Here is a 22,722-nt window from a genome sequence, read left to right as displayed (position 1 = left end):
TGTGGACAACTGGATGTATTCTTTTTACTATTGTTTTCCTTTATATTACTGCTGGTTTGTTTCAGGAGAACAACAACCCCCAAATGATGGTAGAACAAATGAGATTGAAAAGAATACCTGCTTGGAGGTGGATATGGAGAAGGAATTAAGTTACAGCTAGTAGGAAAAGCAGTGAGAGTTGGCTTGAGTGTGTCGTCTGGAGGAGGATGGTCATTTCTATTACATAACGCATACTTAACACTCTGAATTTAGGAGAACATCAAATGCGTAGGCTCAGGCTTCATCAGAAATTGACATCATAAAACAACGTCTGGTACCTGAACACAGCCATGTTTCTTAAATGACTTTGGAATTCATTTGATCAGGATTTCTTCCCAAATCTAGAAGATAGTTTATTCTTTAACGTTTATTGTTTATTGTTCTGGTTAAAACCAATAGGTTGGTGTTAAACATCCAGGATGTCGGCGTTGCAAAATGTAAATGTATGACCTTCTAGTTGTAAGGGCCTCTCTACCCACTACATGAATGGATGATGATTCATTGCGAGCCAATATCTTCAGTAAAGGACTCTAATATGGAAGTCAAAGATTGTTGTCATGAGGGCCGGTCTTGAAACTTCAATAAAACACATTTGGCTTATCTAAGTCTCATATCATTTGGGTGGCAAATGAAGCAATAAGTGGAATGATGTGATCAAGGAGCCAGCCAAATGTCAGGACATCATGTAGATCATTTGAGGAAGCTGGGCTGGAGGAGTTCTCCAATGCCTTGGCAGTGATTAGGGTGGTGATGTGTGTAGAGAGGTGGATCAGCTGTTCAGTTGGTATTACAAGGCAGGTGTTGCCGGGATGGCAGGTTGTACAGATGGGGAGGACTGTGTATGATGATACTTTGCAATAAGGCTGATTGAAGTTATTGCCAAACGTCTGATTTTCCCTGGTGATGTGTGTGTCCCAATGAGACTGGAAAGGGTTGTTAGGTAGTAAGAGTGGAGGTGGAGGGAAGTGAAAGGCATTGTGTGGGAGCATTGTGTGGGAGCAGTGAAGCCCACGAAGCCACAGGCAGAGTTGGAAGGTGAGGCCAGAAGTGGTTAAAAAGGCCTACGGTGTAAATATACACGTTACGTTCAAAGAGCCCTGCGATCGAGAGTTGAGGCAGGTGGAGTCCTGGCAGGAATCCAACATGTGTTGTAGAGATGCCAAAACAGCCTCCCGGGAGACGTGTGATGTTCGCTATATTTATTTGTTCTTGTTTGATCATTCTTTTGTCTAAAGCCTTTTTCAGTCAAAAAAAAAAGAGAATTCTATGAATAAAACTCGATAAAGGTTTCAATGTAAAGTTACTATAGAGTGGGGCAGTGATGACGTATTTTTGTAGGACGACCCGGAAGTAAGCTGCGCAAGGGTTCCCTCGACTAAAAAGCAATGGGGTTTCTCCATAGGAGTTTGGAATATTGTAAAAAATTAGATCTGTGGAAAATGGACCGGTTTGATAAATGCACATTTTGTTCAGCTGGTTAACGTCCACATGTCTACCCTACTCTTCTAATTTTAGAATCATAAATCTAATCGCCAGGATCAAAATGCTAACGTTATGCTATTAACGAACTACAGCCGAATACAGCACGACTTCAACGTCACGCCAACTTAAGATCGATATTCAAAAATACAGATGCAAAATGTTACAAGTTGAAGCATTTGTTTTAGCAGTTTGCAAGAGCGCAGGTACTTGCTTTCAAGCAGAACAGGGGCAAACGGACTTAGCGTGAGTGTTTACGTGTTCGGCGTAATGACGTACAACGGCCTCGACAACTTCTGTAGTCCTATTCAGCCACATCGTTTTTCAGACACGTAAACTCTTCAGAAATCACCAGTGGGGTCACTGCTGATGTATTTAATTTCGTGGAACAAATCGTGATTCGTCTCTTAAATTCGTCACGGATGTTATTTCGAGCTATTTTCCATATTTCTATTTTTCTGAGACGAGGGAACCAGAAATGGTCAAATGCTAACTCACTTCCGGGTCGTAGGACTCGTTCCTGCACCACTCTATTTAGGCGCATGCGTTTCAATGCATAGTATGCCTTTCTCTATGTGGATAGAAGATCCTGTTGGAGTCTGGTTTGTAAAGCAGGTGTGTGGCCCTCACTTCTTGCAAGATGAATGTGCTGCATGGGTGACAGTACGCTACTTTCTCCAAAGGTGCCAAAGAGGTGAATGCAAGTGGGAAGACCTTTACAGTCCGGAGCTCTCTGCAGCTCTATGTGGACAGAAATGATGATGGAGTGGCATACACCTGCAAAGTGGACCATGTGGCACTCGCACAGACGCCGCAGCAGGCCACTGAAGTACTGGAGGTCCATTGTGAGTGTACACACTAACACATTGCACACACTCAAACACACACATTGTAGACATGGAAGCAGAAAAGAAAAATGGCAGGTAGCTAAGTTAGTGAGAATGAGTATACAGCTGCAGAATCCTGAACATGATCAACCATAAAAAGCTTTTCGTACAATGATGGGATCTCAACAGTCTTCTTACAGTTACACATCATGAATCTACTTGTCATGTTTTATTTTAATCAGAGGGTCATCCTATATAATGAGATTTTCAAAACGATAGAGTTTAAGGAATAAGCAATAGGATGAACCTACTAATAATCATAGAATATTCATCTTAAAAGGGCCCTTATACAGTATGCCAATTTTCAAGTTAATATTTGTATTTAGGGGGAGTGTGTTGAGAGAAAGTCCCTCTGGAGGGAACGCAGACCTATAGAGACCTATCACACGACAGGAAAAAGCTTAATAGAGCACCTTTAATAAAAAATGTATCACTGATCCTAAATTCTTCTTCCCTGTCCTAGACGCTCCTCATGTGAAGATCATCAACTCCCTTGTAGTCCCTCAGGAGGGTCAGTACTTAAAGCTGGAGTGTATGTCCAAAGGAAACCCTTCGTAAGTCTCTCAAATTCTGTGTTAGTCGAAGTCAGCTTTTTATGCTTCAGACAGGATCATAAATCATGCCTTGTTTCTCTTTCACATCCCCTCACCTTCCAGGCCAGATCCTGTGATGTGGACAAAGGACGGGGGTGAACTTCCTGACCTGGACCGGATGATTGTAGAGGGGAGGGAGCTCACCTTTACTTCGCTCAACAAGACAGACAATGGCACTTACCGCTGCGAAGCTAGCAACCACCTAGGGACCAGCAGCGCTGAATACGTGCTCTACGTCTATGGTGAGTTCAAACGAAAGGCTAATGTGTGGGTAATGTGTTCCATGTGATCACATCTAAAGATAAGGGAACAAAGACACATCTTGAGTGTCTTAACTATCACAGGTACGAGAACCACTGCGAAATGCTAAGATTTTAATACATCCTGATCCGCATTCTGTATTAGTGCTAAGAGTGATTAGTGGTGCCATCTCTCACGGGGAGAATAAGCGCCTCAGGTGACACAAATGCCACCAACGCCTTTCTTTAAATAAACCTGCGTCCCATATACTACACACACACAAACACATACACTCTCACACACATACCAGGAGGGAAATGTCTGAGGGAGGCAGAATTTACTGCTGCGTTGTCAGGAATATCACCGGGAAGGATAAGTAATTCCAAGTAGAGCCAGAGGAGGTGGGGGAAAAGGGAATCAGTGTGAGGGAAAATAGATAGCTCTTCCTCGCTGCTTTTTTTCTCCACTTCCATTTGTCTCTTAGCATTAAGTAATAATGATTAAAAAAGGAGCCGAGCCGTGACACATATCTTATCGTCCTGTTTTAGAAATGTAGGTAGTGAGCGATTAGAGGAAAAGGAATGTAGGTATGGCCAGAGAGACATACGACTGGAGGCAAAAGAGAATTTCCCTAAGTGGATCAATAAAATATTACATTATAATCATTACATGCACTAGAGGGGTGACTCATTTGCTCTTTTATTCAAAATTAGATCTTAGCTAATGAACATGAGAGAAAAAACCATAGCCGGTAGCTATGCTTTGCCGGAGCTAGAAGTAATTTCTCTATGTTCTTGAGTGTCCTTGGTAGATTTACAGTAAAACCCTGCCGGAGGAAGATGAAGCTAAGGTTAGCATCAATAGTTCATGAACTGCTTTCTAATGGCCGTCGCCAAGGCCAACGCAACACGGGGAAACCTCTGAATGTTGACATTTAAATGACGCAAATGCTTTTGGTGAAGTCTGAATAAAGACATTTGTGTTAGGAAAGCTGTTCCATAACTAAGATAATTACTTGAATAATGTAATGTTACATGTGCTGCATTTACATGTAAAGCAAATAACCAGGTTAACACTGAATATAGTTGTATACCATCTTATATTTGTGATGTGTTTCCTTCAAATCTTGTGTGAAGGCTGTGAAATCCCATACAGGTAAGGCTGTCCCTCGCCCAAACACGCTTTATCTAAGTGCCAGTGACTAGTTAAGAGGGTTTAATGAGTATCCTGGGCGGTGGTGGCGAAGTCGATAGGGACTCGGCTTGGCAACTGGAATGTCACCAGTTCAAGTCCCGGCAAGACCAAGTGCTACCGAGGTGTCCCTGAGCAAGGCACCGTTCCCTACACTGCTCCCCGGGCGCCGTTCAAAATGACAGCACACTGCTCCTAACACTAGGATGGGTCAAATGCAGAGAAACAATTTCCCCACGGGGATTAATAAAGTATATCAATATCAATATCTCCGATGGTGTCTGTGTCATGGAACCTAACAATTCCTTCAAATGCCAGCTGAATTACAGTGATGTTATTAAACTGACAAATAGTACGTCTTACCTGTTCTTTTTGAAATGACACCCAGTCTGTTCCTACCCTTCATTAGTGATTAGCAGACCTTTTAGCCTTTTGCAATTGCAGCCATAATTCTTTGAAAATACCTTTTTAATGGTCCGCCTCCAACGAGGAGATGTTCTCTCTCTACCCTCTTTCCTGAAGACATGCACTTTGCTGCTTAGTGATTCACACCCAGGCTGAAATGTCAACGAGACACGCAGGAGAGTTGGCCCTGAGAATGAGTACCACAGCCAATTAAAAGCCTCAAGCTCACCATAAAAAGCAGAATGACACAAACATAAAAGCCAAGGTGGTAGTGTAACCTCATTAACTTTGTCACACAGTGGTTCATTCGCATTGTTCCTGTTGCTCTAACTTGTGACAGTGAGACACCCTGCCTTGTGTGAAACAATGTTACCATTGCTCTGTAGAGAGAAGTTAAAAAAGAGCATGGGAATGACAGCTTGGCTAACTTCTCCTGAAATCCATCGTGCATACATTGATAATTGGCACTGATCATTCTGTCAAAGCACTGTCTTCATTTGGTGTGGAGTGCAGATTGCATACTTACAGAGTAGAACCGCAGTTAATCATATTCACCTGCTACAGAGATAATTCTTACATTCAAAGGCAGAACTTTTTAAATCATAATGACGAGGAAGGGTTTGAGTCTCTAACATAATGTGAAGAAGTCAACTTGTTACTTCTGTTACACGTGCATACCGAGACATACCCACAGGCTACTCCCACCTGAAAGTTCTGAATATAGACTAATATTCTCTGGCTTTTACTTGCTGATTCAGTATATATATGTATGCTAAGGAGCAAAAAAGTAAGTGTAAACAATTCAGCCTTTTATCCAAGTTGTTATTGTTTCTCAAATATGACTCATTACATTACATTACATTGCATTTAGCTGACGCTTTTATCCAAAGCGACTTATAATAAGTACATTCGACCAGGAAGACACAACCCTGAAGAAAACAGAATCATATAAGTACATCAGGTTTCATAGAGCCACACATTTCAAGTGCTACTCAACTGGCTATAGATAAGCCAGTCCTTTATAAGTGCTCTGTTAGCAGTTCTTAGTAATTATATCGCTCGAGGTGGAGTCGAAAGAGATGAGTTTTCACTCATGTTAACATTGACCCTAAAAACACCATTAAAATGCAATCAATGAGAAATTGAATGAATGTATGTCTTGTAGTGCATCAGGTTGCATCAACAGTATCTCATTATTCCATTTCTGAAAGTGTGTGTTTTCAACAACTTTATGTTAAGGACTTTTTTGTTCCCCGTCACTGTAAAATGTTTTGATCATTTTTTGTTGTTTTTATTTTTAAACTAACTGCCCCCATATGAATTCATTTTTGTTGTTGTTGTATTATTTGTGTGTATATGTGTCTGTCTGTCCCCTCCACCAGACGTCCCCACAACCCTGCCTCCATCCACCACTCTCCCCCTACATCCCATCCCTCCAGATCCTACCGCTCAATTAGGCACCCACGACCCCACAGTCACTGGCAACCGAGGTACAGTACCCCCCCACACATCTCCACAGCCCCCTTAGCATGCTACTATATATATTCACACTTCCCTCTTACTCTCATGTCTCCTCTGTCCTATAACTTCTGTCTTCACTGCCTCAAACTCAGTGTTCCTGCCACATGTGGACACACTGAGAACTGAAGTATATCTGATGGTAAAAGAAAATCTTTCCTTTCTAGCTTTTTTTTATTTGTCCCCTTTCTCACACAACTGTTTTTGTGACAACATGTCTTTACATGCCCATACAAAAGTGCGCTGTTATGTGTTTTACATTAAGGACATTATTCAGAGTTCCCGAGTCCCATTCTGTTCAAATAGTGTCAATCATCTCAAATACTCCATTCACTGTCCCTTTGGCCTTTCAAAGACTTCAGCACTTCTGTGCCCTGAAACCTCAAAGAAGCAAATGTCATGTCCAACTGGAGATGTCTCATCATGACTCCTTATGCTGTGTTCGAGCTTTGAGACTTGAAAGGCTATTTCTCTGAGTTAACTCTGTAGCCACCAAACGGACATCTTACTGCTGTTTGGTGTTCTGAGAGAATCTTTTCCTGAAGGGTTTGAATGCTGTTTTATATAAATATTAAAGCATTTTAATTAAAAAAATATGAATAAATGGATGGGGATAAATGGCTGAAACAGAAATGCTGGGAAGGCATAAAATACTGAGGTTCTCTCACATTTCAAGCTCTTCTCCTTCTAATGACATGGCTGATGGCATGCAGAGAGGTATGGTTGTGGATTCAAATGTTAAAGTGTGCAGTATGAATAAAATCATCTTCATCCTGCTGGATTAATACCATTCACAGAAAGCCTTCCCTTTTGCACACCAAAACCCCCATGCTATTGTTAATATCTCTCCAAATTGTAAAAAGATAACTTAGCACACAAACCCCATAATATGAGCCCACAAGGTCAACTGTGGTGGGCTGGTTTGCCGCCAATCAGGTGAAGGTATTGGTATGTTGATGTCAATTTTGTGCAGAGGAATACGCTCAGGCCAGCGCCATATAGATAGAAGAGTTACGACACCGGAAGTCCAAAAACGGTTATCGTCACGTGGTTCATGTAGACGAGGGATCGTTCCCCGGAAGTTCATGGCGGGCAATGTGAATGCATTGATAACAGGAGATAGAACTACGATTTTTGTTAATTATTAGTGAATAAAGGTTTTGATTTGCAATATTTATACAACAAATCGATGTGTATGTATTTACATCAATATGTTTTAAAAAATAAAATCGAATTTGCTAATATTAAGTGATAATATTAGGATTAGTGTGAACAACTACTGTAGTTTACATGTTAGGCTAACAGTGCCTTGTTAAAGAGCCTGTTGCTGTTTATTTATAGCTTTGAATTCTTTCAAACCAATATTATCTTCTTAAACTTGTATGGTAGTCAGGAGCATCACTTTCTAATGTTTATTGATACATTTAGAGGGAGGGGATCTAAAGTAATGCTTTAAAATTCAGATTGGATTCATTTCTACCATTTTCTTAAATTCATGGTAGTTTCAGTAATCCCCTGGTAATTGAGGACACAAGTTATCTAAACGACTAATGTCATCTTTATGGCTTTCAGAAAGGACAGGAGACCGACAGGTGACTATCAAAGGACTAGCAGCAGCAGCAGGACTAGCAGCATAAGCAGCATATGATGATGTTAAATGTGTTGTTTTAGGAACATCCATTGCAAATACATGGAATTCAATAAACATTGAGTAGCATGTCATGCAGTTTGTCGGTGCCTTTTCCTCCGTGTTGTCCTGGTTTGCTGTGCTGCCTCCTAGTAGCCACCATGGTTTGCTGTGCTGCCTGGGGATGCTCAAATCGCTCGGAGAAAGGAGTACGAATGTACGGCTTCCCCACTGACACGGAGTGGAGGAAAAAATGGCTGGCTCAAGTCAGCAGGAGCAATTTCACGACCAACAGCAACAAAATATGTAATTATATACAAACACTGCATTTGCACTTTTTCACAAAACGAAAACCACACCATTGGGAAAGCTTAATGTTTTGTTTAATACAAAAAAACAGGGAAAGGCTTGAAAAACACTGAGAGTTGAGACTCAGGGTGCAGGGTGAGGGTCTTAGTGCAGGTATTCAGGCTCCATTGAATCCCCCTCTGGTTCTTGTGCTGAAAGAGGGAGTAACTGACAGGAGAAAGAGTTATACACACATATAGCACACCTATTGGATGGGAAATGCCTTGGGGAGATAAGGTGTTTACTTATATAAAACAGTAGTATTAAACGTACCTTGTGTTTTCACTCTCACTTAAGTCCCTCTCCCTTTGCCATCAATCCAGAATCAGCTGAGCTGCAACATTATACAGACAGGTCAGAATCACAAGGACACAATATGGCTCTGCTAAAAACACTCAATCTTACACGCACCAAAGTTATATTTATCTAATATTTAACTCCCTCCACCCCCGCATACAATCCCGTTTAGAAGCCCCTCTTCTCTAATTCAACATGTTGGACGAAATGACATTAAGAGAACGGAATTTACAATTAAAAGGCTGTTCAACGTGTGTTGCTAACTTGCTTCGGTATGCTAGCTTAATCTGTTATCTGTAAACGTTCCCTAAATCTACTAATTTAGGGATAATCCACTGATCCTTTAATACACATGTTCATTTGAATCAGATGTACTGATAATATCCGCAATATACATCTTTAAACTTCTTCTTACCTTTAAAAGTCCGTCACGAACGGTGTATTATGCTGCAACTCCACAGCTCTGCCAGCCTTGGCGCTAACTTCCGGGGAACGATTGAGAGGCTCCACGATCCGCCATTGCTGTAAAAAAGTGGTCCATTGGAGTGAACGGAGATGTCGTAACTCTTCTATTAAATAGCTCTGGCTCAGGCTATTGTAGAACATTGGGAGATACCAGCTACCAGCATATGGTTTATTTCTGGATAAATACTTGCTTCATCTTGGGCGAGGTTGGGGATATCGTATGATAGCTGTTCATTGTGTTTTCCACCCTCCAAGTTGTAGCCAGAAGGTCACTGCTGCTTGACATGGCAGCAACCCAAGAACCGCTGACCGCCTTCAGAGCGATGATCTCTACAGGGTCCTGCTGACCTGGCCGTTAAAGGGAACAATTTGAGGAATTTGAGAATGCTGTCAACACAGTGGAGGCAGATTTGGAGGACTTCGGGGAAGCCCTGCCCTTCCTTCTGGTACAGGTCACTGAGTTGGTCAAAAGCCCTGAAGTAATAATGTGCCAGATGGATAAAATTTCCCCTGAGGAGGTGAAATTTCAGAATTTTGTTGTTGTGTCTTGGTTGACATGCCTTCACAATATTGCATGGTTGGGGACAGCTTCACTGACCTAACAGATGGAGATGGAGGGTAGTGGTATCCTCCATTTTTAGATATAAGACTGGATGTTTTCTCCAAGTGTGTTTGTGCCAGTGTCCTGGTAAGAAGACTCTGGACGAAGATTAAGAAAGTACAATGTAGATTGTGTTGTGGCTGTTGACCATTGAACCAGCTCTCTGCCCTTGCACAGATACTGTAATGACAGTGTTTCCTTTGGGTTATTATGGAATGGCACTACAGGGATATATAAGTAATAATAATTAATAATTCCTTACATTTATTATAGCGCTTTTCCAGTGCTCAAAGCGCTTTACAAATACACACATTACACATATTATTATTTTTTTTTTTTATACATGCAATGGTCACTGTGGACAATACCCACAGGAGCAAGTTCAGGTGAAGTGTCTTGCCCAAGGACACAAGTGCTTGGGCCATTATGAGCAAAACAGGCTAGTATTATCAAAGTAGCATCTGTTCCCAATGCTGATAATGTAGTTGATGCTGCTTTTGATGTATCTGAGTTTGTGTTTGCATTAAAAGGAGCCAGATGATTGTATTTAAACACACAATGAAGTATCCCCTTATTGAATTGTTCCTAAGTGTCCAATTGAAGTGGCTCCGAGTCTCAAGGAGCCAGTTGGTTTCAGCACCTGACCTAGTTACCTACTGGAAGCCTCTCTATGGAGGTTCTCCAGCCAGCTAGGAGGAGACCATGTGGCGGGTGCTGGAGGGATTTCATATCCCACCTGGTTTTTGAAGGTCTCAGGATCCTTCAGGAGGAGCTGGAAGACATGGCTGGGGGAAATGATATGTTGGTGTCAATGTGATCTGGATAAGGTGCAATAGATAGAGAAATTAAATGGATATCCAAAACCTCTGGGAGAATATAAGTTGCTGTAGCCTTTTAATCTATATCTCCTAAGGCGACCTGTATAATAAACAAATGTATTCATGTTGAATAAACGGATTATGTTACTTTACATGAATTTTAATATGAATCTTTATAATCCAAAAGCAACAAAGTTAGACAGAGTTTGTTTGGCTTTATTTTTCAGCTGGAAATGGTCAAATATACAGATTTCTTTCACCCTATTTTAAAAGCCCTCTTTTGACCGAGTGACACATTTGATCACACAAAGGTTATACAGTTTGACAAAGGAGAAAGAAAAGGTTAAAACATGTTTGGTTGCAGTTTGTCTAGTGATTCTGTCTCGTCACATGCTGCGACTCAACCACAATAACGCTGACATGGCGCCATGTCTGCTAGAGTCGAGTGATATGTCAATCAAAGTTTTTCAGTGACTTGTCCATTTAAAACGAATGTGCTGTGATAGGCTGCATGCCAAAAAGCTTGCTCGTCATAGAGCATCATAACCATACTTTCTGAACGTGTCAAGGTGATGTGTAAACTGACCATTTCTAGAACATTAAGCAAATCAAATGTGTTTTCCTCTTTGATAAAATATTAAAAACTGTATATTATCTTTCCCAAAATAAGTATTGAACACACTTAGAATGAAATTGGAGCGTTGGGTAGTTGAGCGTCCTTGGTCTGACCTCTCTCTTTCTCTCTACCCAATGTCTACATAGGGCTCTGTCAAATAAATATATTAATATATGAGTATATGAGAATATGAGTATTAAAATACATTAATATTAATATAAAAAACTGCACACTGATCTTTTTTCTTTGTCCTACACTTTTCTGCACTTTTTTCTGCAGTTCTGTAAGGCAGCTTCATTCCTTTTCATTTATATGTCCGTTTCCATAATTTACCTTTTCTCTGCTTTTCCGGCTCCCTCTCTACATGGTGCTTCACAGTCACATTCACTCCGAATAATTTCCACTCTTCACCGCTGCTTTCTCTATATTACCATCTTCAAAGTCCTTCAGGAGTCTCGCCTCCCCATCTACCTTTTCCTCCGCTGCTTTGCTTTCTACCCAAGCTTCTGTTTCGCTCTTCTCTCACTCGCTTTTCCTTTCTACGCTCACATCTCTCTGAAGACCCTTTGAGATAACACGCTTCCACATGTTGTTGGATATTCCTCATCAGCATGTCTCAATTCTTCTCTGATGTCTGTTTGTGTAGTGCAGAGACACAAGAGAAGCTTAGCCTCTTAGTGTATCTTCAGGGAATCTAAATATCAGACTCCTTCACTGCGTCCCTAGTCACAGGATACTACACTATCTCCTTTCATGTGTCTACTTGATTTATTACCAGGTCTTTTTACAGGCTCTGGGTGAAAGCAAACAACTGTGGAGCTGTACCAGCACCATGACGTTTTGTCTTTTTAATAAAGTTGTCTTGTGCAGTTGAAATACACAGTAGGATCAGCGCTACCGTCTGTATTCAGAGTATTAGCATATCATATGACAGATGAGCTCCTTCGTGCCAGTCCTGCATCTTTTAGCAACGACGTGGTGCTTTGCAAACAGAAACCGTTTTTTGAGATAAGAAAAAAAACGACAGATTTTCTCAACCCCCTTAGACCTTGCATCCTAAATGAACCCTAAGTTAAAAATCATATAAGATATTAAAATCCTTATGAATATTTATTCGCCGTCATTATATAACATGTTATTTTTATCTGCTGGCTCTTTATCCAAAGCAATTTACATACACTTACGTATACATGCCTAGGTAGTCATTTTGTGGTAAAGTATCTTGCCCAAGGCGTAGTTTTATTTACAAAAAAAGAATATATATATACTGTATATAAACATATCTTGTTCTTGTAAGAAAGGGTAGTCTCCAATACCTTTAGTGTTAATACATGATTTGTAAATTAGGTCCTAGAGAGAGGTCTTTTTGTCTTATTAAGCCCTGTTAGCTACCATGGCAACCACAGGCCAATGGGAAAGCACAGTGAGGCTGCTGGACCGACCGGATGCTGAACTATCATTAGGCCTGGGGGCAATGTTGTATTCTAACAAATTGGAGGTTATATTAAACTGATCCAAACCAACATTAATATTCATTGTAATGAATGATTCACATGTTTTCTCATAAATTACCCTTTTGGAACTTTTATGCCAGGAAAAATATGAATGATTGAGGCCAAGATGCAATAGGTGTTAGTCTTGTGCTTTTCACAGATGTGCGAAAAATAGCCTTAATTTCACTCTTATAATAACCCTTATAACTTCCAGCACAAAGGTGAGAAACAAGGCTGTATTTAAATAAGTGAGAATGACTTTTTTCTCTCTCTACATAATAATTTGTTCACAATAGGATCTCATGTTCTGTATTAAGAAAACGGTGTTTGCGAGATAGGAAATGTGAGGTTCTCTCAATATGATTTTACAAAAACAGACGTTTTATTTTCGCTGACTTAGTGACAGTAAGAATAAGTACCAAACATTAATCTGCTGTTTAATGGAGGCCTTAAGTCATCCTTGAAGGAATATTAGTGAATAAATGTTTCATACTGTCGACTCAGCGGTTCTATTGGGGAATGTACATTTGACAGTAACCCATGCCTTTAATACTTGCTGTAGTGTAAAGGTATGCACAATATTCCTCTGGTTTTCATCCCGACTCTACAGCATGGAAGATGCATACCTGCAGTCTGTGATTCACGTTATTAATGAAGTGCTGGCAGGTATGCCCAACACCCACATTGCTTCAATGGCCCAGCCAACCTTAATGGCTATAATAACTCTTTCACTAAGTATCAGAGGTCTATGCAATGTCATCCCGCCCCCCTTTCCACGAACACACTCACATGCACACTCTCTCCCCGTCCATCACCGAGTGCTCAAAAATGTGCCAAATGCCTTTTCATGGCTTGCAAATTAGCTTTGACCTTGTGGAGCTGAAAAGGTTGAATCAAGGGTTTCTTTGGTGTTTAAAATATTTACTATGCACTTCTCATAATCAGCATTCATGTGGCCAGCCCCGGTAGCCTGATATTGCCGCAGAAAAAAAGCCCACTGCAGAGGAGACAGCAATTATTCATGCCTATAGTGTCTCACTCTGCCAGTGGAGAGGACACGGAAAACTAAAATAATATCCATCTTCCTCTCGCAGAGTGAAAGTTCTCTTTTGTTTTGTCCATTAGTTGTTTCCTGAGAAGAAAACATGATAGAAATAAACAAATGCACCAGCAACCTTAAGACTCTAAATCAAAATGTAGACCATGACATATATAGCAACATTTTAATAAAGTGATACGAGAGGGCTGGTTGCCATTTGAGTTATGTTAATGCGCAACATTGGATGTTACCATGGTAATACATCGTGATTTTAAGGGTTGGTACTCTAAAGCTAAACACAAAGGGTGTTTCCTCTCTTGAAGTTGATAGCACTGGCTTCACACTAGAGGAGAATTCAAGAGCAGCGGCTAGGGATTGGTCAGGGTTCAAAAGTTGGGATTAGTCTAAGAGTTGTCCCTTTTCAAGTGAGCACCGGCTGAAAAGCTGCATATGAATAGTAAGACATTAAAACAGAACTTATCCTTTTTGGCCTCCTGGGACTTGAGCCAGCTGATCTATGGTAAGACAGCTCAAACATCGACCCACTAGTCTTACATGAGCTTTCTATTTGAGGCCACAGTAATGACTTCCCCTGATGATTTTCTTCTAATGGTCTGAAAATCCAGCTTCTGGCGTACACAAATCGTGTTGGTCTCACCTCTACAGATATTTAGAGATATGCGAGTGTTAAGAGCAGAGGAAGGAGAGCACATATCCTTTGTTTAATGTGAGGGTTTATATTTGCATATCGATCAACAAGTAAAATATAGCTTGAAGCTCTTCAGTCGTCTCAGTCAACTTGTGTAAGAATCAATATTGGACGAACCGTATTTCTTTTACAAATACATTGAGTTGATTGGCATTTATATCAAAAGATGGAAAAGGTTTTTAATTGGTTCCAACTGTCTTTTGGTTTAGAAGCGAAGAGCAGATGCGGCAAAACACAAGCAACAGAACACAGTATAAAACCAGAGCTGCCATGAGAACAGTACAAATACGTAATACTCACTATTCGCTTTCAAATCTATCTTTACCAAATGTCTCAGCCTTCACATCTTAAGAATTAAAGAAAAAAAACGGAGAAAAAATATGGAGTTCATAATAAAACTTGCAGACATGTTTCAGTGACTCGCACTATAACGCTGTTAAATATAGATATATAGATTGTGAGGTATTAAAAGGGAAGGTTGCGCTCCAAAGATAATGTTGTATGTCTTCAACCCCACACTCACCTATTCATTCTGCTTGTGACCGAGGACAAACCTTGTGAAAATTAAATTAGGGTGGGGACAATTTTCCTTCCTTGGAGCGATTTGTAACGGCTTTATTCCATTGCTATTGATCTTGCGTTAAATGGAGGGAACCGGTTAGACCATATGATGATCAAAAGACATATATTTTTGAGGGCAAGTGTCCAGGGCAATTGGTTAGTTGATATGTGTGGCTAGGTTCAGGTTACAGCGTCCCTGAGGGGGTGAAATATTGAAGAGGACAGGGCCTCTTCTCTCCATCTCCTCATTCGCTTCCACATCCTTTCCACCATAAAGCTGATGAGCACAGAAGAAATTAAAACATAATGCAAAGGTCTTTCCACTTATTGCAAGGCAATTATTATTGATGGCCTGTCACATTAACTCGCTTTAGGGAAGAATTATAGCAACAATTTGGAACAGAGTGTAGAACTGGATGAAGAGCAATCATTAGATCCTGGGGCTAGTGTTATGAATTACATGTAATAGCTCTTCTATTCATTGCCTTTCCGTGGCAGGGGACTCTTTCAGCCGTCTTAAATGGGCCCTCACACAGTGGAGCCAGTCTAAACTTCATGTGTCTTTTATTAATTTTCCCCTGCTTTTTCCCCTCTCAGGGAATTGTTAGGTTTGTGGTTGCAACTTGTTTCCTCCAAGATCACTCATCGTTGTGTTGGCTAGTGCTACCGTTAGCTTACACAATGCAATTCTTCATAATGCGGTTTCTTTGTTCTGAAAGGCAGCAGCAATATGGTCATGATTGAGTTACCACAGGTGTAACATTGATGTCATCTCGCTGCCTCTTCCTTTGTTATATTGTATTGGACATGGAGCTGCTTTGATAGATAGATTCTTGCAACTTAATGAATTTCTATGATTAATTATCTTGCATTGCTTATAACTTCATGCTGTTACCCTGTTGACCACAATTTATTTTTAATCTGAGAAGAGAGAAGGGAGTTGTTGAATATTCAGGATAGTGCACAAGTCCACGTGTGGGCTTTATTGAATGATTAGCAGAAGTAATTGGTTTTCAGAATCTAATTAATCCACTTTGACCCAGCAGGCAATAATGTGCATAAAACACAAACACGTGTCTCCAAAAAGTCTTCTCTTTTGAGTTTTTCTACAGTAACTATGTGTGCATGCATTTAAAAGTGTATGCACATGTGTCGTTTGGCCCTTTGCTCCAGCCTCGACGGACACTTTCATCTTGGCAGTAGCGGCAGCATTAGATGCAGATTGGTGAATTTCCAGTCGAAGCCAAAGAAGTTGTGGGTAATTGACTCATCAAACAAGTGAAGTCTGCAGGCGCTTTTTAACTTTCTATTTGCAGGCACTTTCTTGTGTATCTCTAACTTTAACTTCATTGCAGCAGGATTCATGCCGAGTCATATGTGCCTCTTTAAGTTTCACATTTAATGATGTAATGTGCAGTGGGAAGCCATTTAAGTTAAGGTTTTATTTATTTGTTCTTGTTGTAGTTTGGCACATCTTAGGGGAAATCTTCGTCTCGGAGGGGAAATGTCATATTAACTGCAAAGCACGATATGAGAAAAAAAGACTCACAGTTAAAGATTCTCTGACCCATACACACAAGGACACTGCAGCTCCATAAGCCCGTGCTTAAGCCAGCTTGCTTTATTGATCAGAGCAACTGAAACCATTGCTTCACTGAGCTATACATAGCTAAGATAGAAATCAAAAGGTGTAATTCAAAAGTAAAAAGATAGAGGACAAAGAATTGTAATATTAACACATTTAAAAGAACAAGAGAATGGGATGTATGTTAAGCTACAGTATGCAAAGACCATTTGAATTGCATGCTAATATGATCAAGGACCCTGATCAGTTGAGATTGTTAATTTAAAAGATGAAAGGCAGCTCAGAGGATGGTACAGTGTCAGGCCCTAGAGAGCCTGGAACAATACTTTACAGAAGGGCAAACATCTCCTGTGAAGCTCTGCAGACATACACAGAGAATATGGTCTTTGAAGAATGATAGAAGGACACGCAGGCATGCAGTGAGTTGCCTTCTAACAAGCCTTCTTTGGCTAAGTGGTGCCCTACTGGCTGCTCACATAAAAAGCTGTAGCATCGTTGTTTTCTGTTGGATTTTAAGAGCAGCAGGAGACCTATTTAAGCAAGTGTATACAAGGATAGTGAATATATATTGCCCACACCCGTTTACAGTGTTAGTAGTGTATACTTTGCTGAACCTAAAACATCATAGCAACCGTTCTGTGAAATGTTTCATGTCTGTTTGCAATGAAAAAGCTTGTGAGAAAATGACATATTTAGACAACTTTACTCATGTATGCTTACAACAGCTTGAGATACTCTGACAAAATGTGCTATTCTTTGGTATCATCTCCAACTAATTAAATCAACCAAACTAAACCCATTAGTACTCAGACTGCTCAGCTTACATTCTTGGATATTTAATAGATGTTCCTTTCATATCATTTATGCAGGGTAAAGAAATTCACCACTTGATTTATAATTATGTTGAAAGCAAGGTCATATCCGGCTGTTATAAAACAAGAGTGATGACCTGATTGAAGGAGGAGGTCGGGAGGTTTGTTCTTGTAGACTCATCATTTCTCTCCAGCTGAGCCCTTGATGGAGTATTTGAGCAAATAATGTTCCTTTGCACTTCATTTCCAAATCTCTATCCAACCTTTCTGGATCCAATCTCAGACTTACCATTATTTTGTTCACATACGAAAAACTTTTCTGGGAGTTTGTCCTAAAATGTACTGCAGCCTTCCCACATGCTTTTGAAGTGCAGGATGCCATGATAATGTGACTCCATGTTTCCCATTCGCTGCCTTCACACATCCCATTGAAGACCCACACAGTTTCACTGTCACATATTCTCTCACAGTACCATATGTTGCCAGTTTCAGTGAAACAGATCAGAGCAGGAGTTAGTCACAGAGTTTAGGAGCAACACTGGTAAAGTTCGACCAAGCAGTGACTCAGAGAAGCCGTGAACCCATTTCATATATTAATATTTAATATAATATATATTAAAAAAGCCCAACTCGCAGGGCCAAGCGATAAGGAGGGTTGTAAATATTAAAGAGGAGTTTGCTCTGCCACCCTCTCATATTTAATCGTCAGAAAAGAATGCATGTGCACTTATTAAAACATAATGTGTTCTGGAGCCATGAAAATGTATAACCCTCCGCTCTAAATCTCTCTTCCCCTTGTCCTCTTCCCCTTGTCCTCTTCCCCTTGCTCCGACTCAAAATGCAGCCTTTCCCTATCCATCTTCACTTTTTTCATATCCTCTCTCAGTGTGTCTTCGTACATCATGCTGTACTTTTCTCCTTCCATGAGTGAGAGGGCTAGAACAGAATAAAGGAACCATTTTTTGACAGCATTAGAAGTAATTATACCTTAAAAAGTTGTGATGAATTCAGGCCACCTGCTTCTGTTGCCTCATAAGTATCAAGTTAATGGAATAGACCACGACAAATATATCCTTCTTTGTCAAATATGCACCCCAAGTTGGCTTGAAAGATCCTTTAATCCAGGGGTCTTAAATGTTTTTCAGGCCAAGAAACCCTTAGTTGAAAGAGCAGGTCCCCCTCTACATATACAATACAATTGAGTTGCATATTAATGCTTGAAGTGCCATGTATAAACAAACCCTTTTATGAAATATAAAATACTAATACTGCAAAACTAAGCTATTCAAATTATGTGTTGTAGACGATTTAGCATGTTAGCTTGATCACATTATAGCATGAGGATTAGTGGGCAACAATCTGTCGATTACTAATGTTGTGTAGATAAAAACATTTCTACAAATAGGCCAATTTATCTTTACTGCTAATATGTCGGATTCATGTTACTGTAATGAATTTGTTGTCATATTTAAAAACAAAACTAATTATTTTCAAGCAATAGTTTTTTGGCACCCTTTTGTAACCCTAATGGCCCCTACACACAGCGGCGTGCGTTGCCGCTTGGCGGTGGGCGTGTCTTGAGCTTGGGGAGTCAACGCGAGCAGCCCGACCAACAACCAACCACATAAATGTCCCGCCCCGGACATACAAAGCAAAGCATTCATGCTACATCCATGCTGGCTAAATATACTGTCTATGCTTGCTAGCTGTCCATTCAAACAAAGTACACTGGATATAAACTCCCCAAACAAGCGAAAACCTACCAGTTTCCCCCACTGTCTTTGCCACCTCCCCCCATGCCTGGCTCCTCCGGTTTGTATCCCTGTATGTTCCCTACCGCCACGATCATTTTCTCCTCCTTTTGTTGACATATGGGAAATAACTGCGGTCTGGCTCTCCCAACTTACACCCGGTTTGATTGGCTACTGCTTGTACTGTCAGATTTACATACGAGGGATTTGATTGGCTGACGCCTCCGTCGAGGCGGCAAAAGTAGAACATTGCTCTACTTTTGCAGCGAGCACCTCGAGAGAAGCTACGCTTTGCTCCCACAATGCAGTTCGGCGAATCGTGACGTCACCCCATTCAAAGTGAATGGGCAGAAGCGTTGAAGCGGCAACGCACGCCGCCGTGTGTAGGGGCCGTAAAGACCCCCTCAGCTTCATGGTCCCCCTGCCAAAGACCAATGAATACATTTTCCATCTGTAACATTGTCGGACTTTATATGGACAATTTTTAAATATAAGTTCAAAACTGATACAGCACATCCAGAGTAACCGTCATTTATTTTTCCCTTCCTTGCATTCGTCTTCCTTTTTTCACACATACTCCCCAAGACCAGTAAACAAACTGAAAAATCATTACAGTTCCACTTTAAATTGTGTCGCTTGTTTCTTTCGCAGACGAGTGCTGTCGTCACCCTGGGTTTAAAGTAACTACGAGATAGTGATGCATTCATGGCAGGAAGAACCAAGCTTAAAAACACCTGTTGAAACCCTTCAAACGATTCTGCAGCATAATCTGCTTCGCAGCCATTGATCCATATGCTCAGTGTGTGCCAGACAATTGTCACTTTCCCAGTAAATCACGACACATGATTATTTTCTGAGCTTTAAGGAGGCACTAGAAAAATATTGTTATTTGTGAAGAAACTGTAAATGAGTATTCCTTTAAAGAACTCCTATCTTGCTATTTTTAGGCATATATTATGGATCTCAGATATATAAAATATATAAAAAAACATCTATGATGTGTTTTGCTCACAATACCAAACAGATCATGCATTTTAGACATCCCTCATATCCCTCTATTTCAGCCCTGTTAGAGAAACGCTGATTCTGTACCCCCGTTTTAAGAGATTTGGGTACAGAGGGAAAGAGAGAGGGTTGTATTTTCTGACACTTTGTGAGTTCCCTGACACACCGGGGACACATTTATGTATAAAATACATCAAAAAGTGCATTGTGCGTGAAAGAAGACCTTTAAAGCAGTGAGTAGTAGCAGCATTTCAGAATTTCTCTAGGACATGACTGCTTGTAGTTCTCTATAGGCAGACATATAGCTGTCATGGCTTGTTTGTGCCCGCACCGTGTTGCAACAGCCGTATTGAAGCGCAGCAGAAGGACAGAGAGTGTGTGTGACGGTTAAGAAACGCTCACTGTCCTGACAGATGGGGTGAGGAGACACAACCATGTGTGTAACTAAACGCCTGAGTCCTCGCCCTGCTGGGCCGTGCCAGGGGAACATTCCTCTACGCTCTGCTCCACTGACCAAGCAGAACTGCAGCACAGTGAAACCACGCCGCGCACACCGCTGTGTACGAGCGCGTGTGTCGCTAAGGGTGTGTGTTTGTCCACTGGGAGCCAGTGAAGTATGACGGCCTGGTCACTCAGACCATGGAGAGTTATGGAGCGAGAGCAGGCCAGCTGTTCAATTCGGCCACATGGGCGGACACAGAAAGTAAAGGCGAATACTGAAGAGAACGTGTCTCAGTGTAGGACGTGTGCTGTGTGTATTAACCCACCCTTCTATTACCGTGCCCTGACATTGACATATTTCAGCTATCATGAGCCCACATACACACACAGGGTGACAGGGTGGGTTTTCGGCATGCCCTGGCACTCGGAGGAGGATAATGAGATGAGTGCTAATTTCTCAGGTGTCATGGACTGATATGAATAATACAGGCTATTCCATTACCCATCTCCCCCACCGCTGTCACTGTCAACCTTTTTTCGTTCGCCTACAGTGGACAGCGTCAGCGTCACGTCCTCACTCTTAACTCAAATAACCTGCTAGCCAGACTTTGTGGAAAAGGGAGTTGAGGTTGAAAGAAGGAAATAAGCATTTTTCTTTTTAAATCAAGAGGAAACCTTTGATGGGTTTTTTGCATGAGGCGTGAACAGGCTCGTCTTCACTCTCTCATGACTCTGCTATAATTCCACTGCTTTTCCAACAGCTGGGGACCTGTAGCGACTGCCTAACACCCAATTCATTTCCAAACAACAACCCTTCGTCGACGGGACAGAGAAAGATTGATCTTTCCTTTTTATTTCCACGTGATGATTTATTTACTGTGTACTACTCTTCCACCGCCACCCTGGTTTGCATGGGGACTGCTGCAGCACAGTGTGGGTGATCCTGAATTATTCACTTCTTTTTTTCCCCCTTCATTTTACAGGGCGAATGTGTGTCTGCCTATAGTCGCCCTTTGTGTCAATGTGGTGTCCGTCCCTCCTCCTCTCTCTCTCTTTGTTATTATTCTCACAAGCTCTGCTATGACTGCATGATGTGAAAGCAGAGAGGAATGACAGCAGCTCATTAGAGCAGGAACGAGCTGGAAATAATCATATTTGTTCCTCCTCTGTCTGAATTGTCTGTATTTTGCTTTCCCCCTGCCCTGAGTCCCTCACATCAACAACAGTGCCTTCATCTGCTCTCTTTGTTTCTCTCTCTATCCCTCCTCAGATCCCAACGCCATTGGGCAGCACGGCACGGACCATGCCTTGATCGGAGGAGTGGTGGCTGTAGTCGTCTTCGTCACCCTGTGTCTAATCATTGTTCTGGGAAGATACCTGGCCAGGCATAAAGGTAAAACCACAGTGGACCAGACCTCTCAAGGCTCATGGAGCAACAGAAGCATGTCCTACTTGTCCCATTAGACATCAGAGTCCCTCCCCAAATCCCAAGCAACATACCAATGGAGGAAAAAGAATGGAGGCTTAAGTCCTACACACAGGATGCATTAAAGGATATGTTGTTGATGTGCACATAGTGTGGTGTCCCTTGTGCATACAAATAACTCACTGGTTTATCATCCATTAAACGTGAAACACGTCATGTTATATTTGGGAGAGTAATAGGGCTATACAAATGTATAACTGTTAACCCTTGGTCGTGATTGTTGTCAAAATGTGCACTCAGTCATAACTCTGACCTTAACATTACATTTAGCTTTTATCCAAAGCGACTTACAATTACCGATTACATTCTCCCTGGAGTAACTAAGGGCTAAGTGCCTCACTCAAGGGTACACTTGAGTGGTGTTCCTGGCGGGATTTGAACTCACAACCTTCCGATCTTCTTTAATGTCTGGGTAATACATGTAGCAACTCTGCCGGAAAGGAAGTGGCAACAGCAAAAAATGCTGGGTTAAAAAGTAATGGTCAGTTTCCAACGCTGATGCTCCTAAATTGAGTCGTGTTTTATATCATTTCGATGTCCGACTTTGAGCCTTAACTTCCATCATTCAAAAATAATAAAGAATGCAAGGTTGTACTCTCTAATGCTCAGCTGTATTTGCATGTCCTACCCTAGCCTCTCATTGGATGAATTATATAGCCGTTTGCTGATATTATTGATGTTGTTGTTGTTTCGCCCCGGGCAGCAGACGCCATGCC

The 22,722-nt window shown here is 41.2% G+C and overlaps 1 protein-coding gene and 1 long non-coding RNA gene across 4 annotated transcripts in view; one reads left to right on the top strand and one right to left on the bottom strand.

Annotated features, from left to right (window-relative positions):
• cadm2a (cell adhesion molecule 2a) overlaps positions 1-22,722 on the top strand; it is a 211,680-nt gene that overhangs the window by 183,854 nt on the left and 5,104 nt on the right. For 2 of the 3 annotated variants that reach the window (XM_034099364.1, XM_034099363.1), the window contains 5 exons: positions 2,202-2,363; positions 2,869-2,959; positions 3,062-3,240; positions 6,217-6,324; positions 21,791-21,913. In XM_034099364.1, the coding sequence (XP_033955255.1) occupies positions 2,202-2,363; positions 2,869-2,959; positions 3,062-3,240; positions 6,217-6,324; positions 21,791-21,913 (663 nt within the window). The remainder of the gene's footprint in view (positions 1-2,201; positions 2,364-2,868; positions 2,960-3,061; positions 3,241-6,216; positions 6,325-21,790; positions 21,914-22,722) is intronic. The other variant, XM_034099365.1, reaches the window with a different exon arrangement.
• LOC139435084 (uncharacterized) lies at positions 8,385-9,412 on the bottom strand. The gene is made up of 3 exons (XR_011644358.1): positions 9,040-9,412; positions 8,601-8,661; positions 8,385-8,495 (listed from the first exon to the last, which is right to left on the bottom strand). It is a non-coding gene; the product is annotated as an uncharacterized lncRNA (long non-coding RNA).

This window comes from Pseudochaenichthys georgianus, chromosome 14 (assembly GCF_902827115.2).
Source record: "Pseudochaenichthys georgianus chromosome 14, fPseGeo1.2, whole genome shotgun sequence".
In the NCBI taxonomy this organism is placed as follows: domain Eukaryota; kingdom Metazoa; phylum Chordata; class Actinopteri; order Perciformes; family Channichthyidae; genus Pseudochaenichthys; species Pseudochaenichthys georgianus.
Note: the sequence above shows the minus strand (reverse complement) of the source record. Positions and strands in the feature narration are given on the sequence as shown.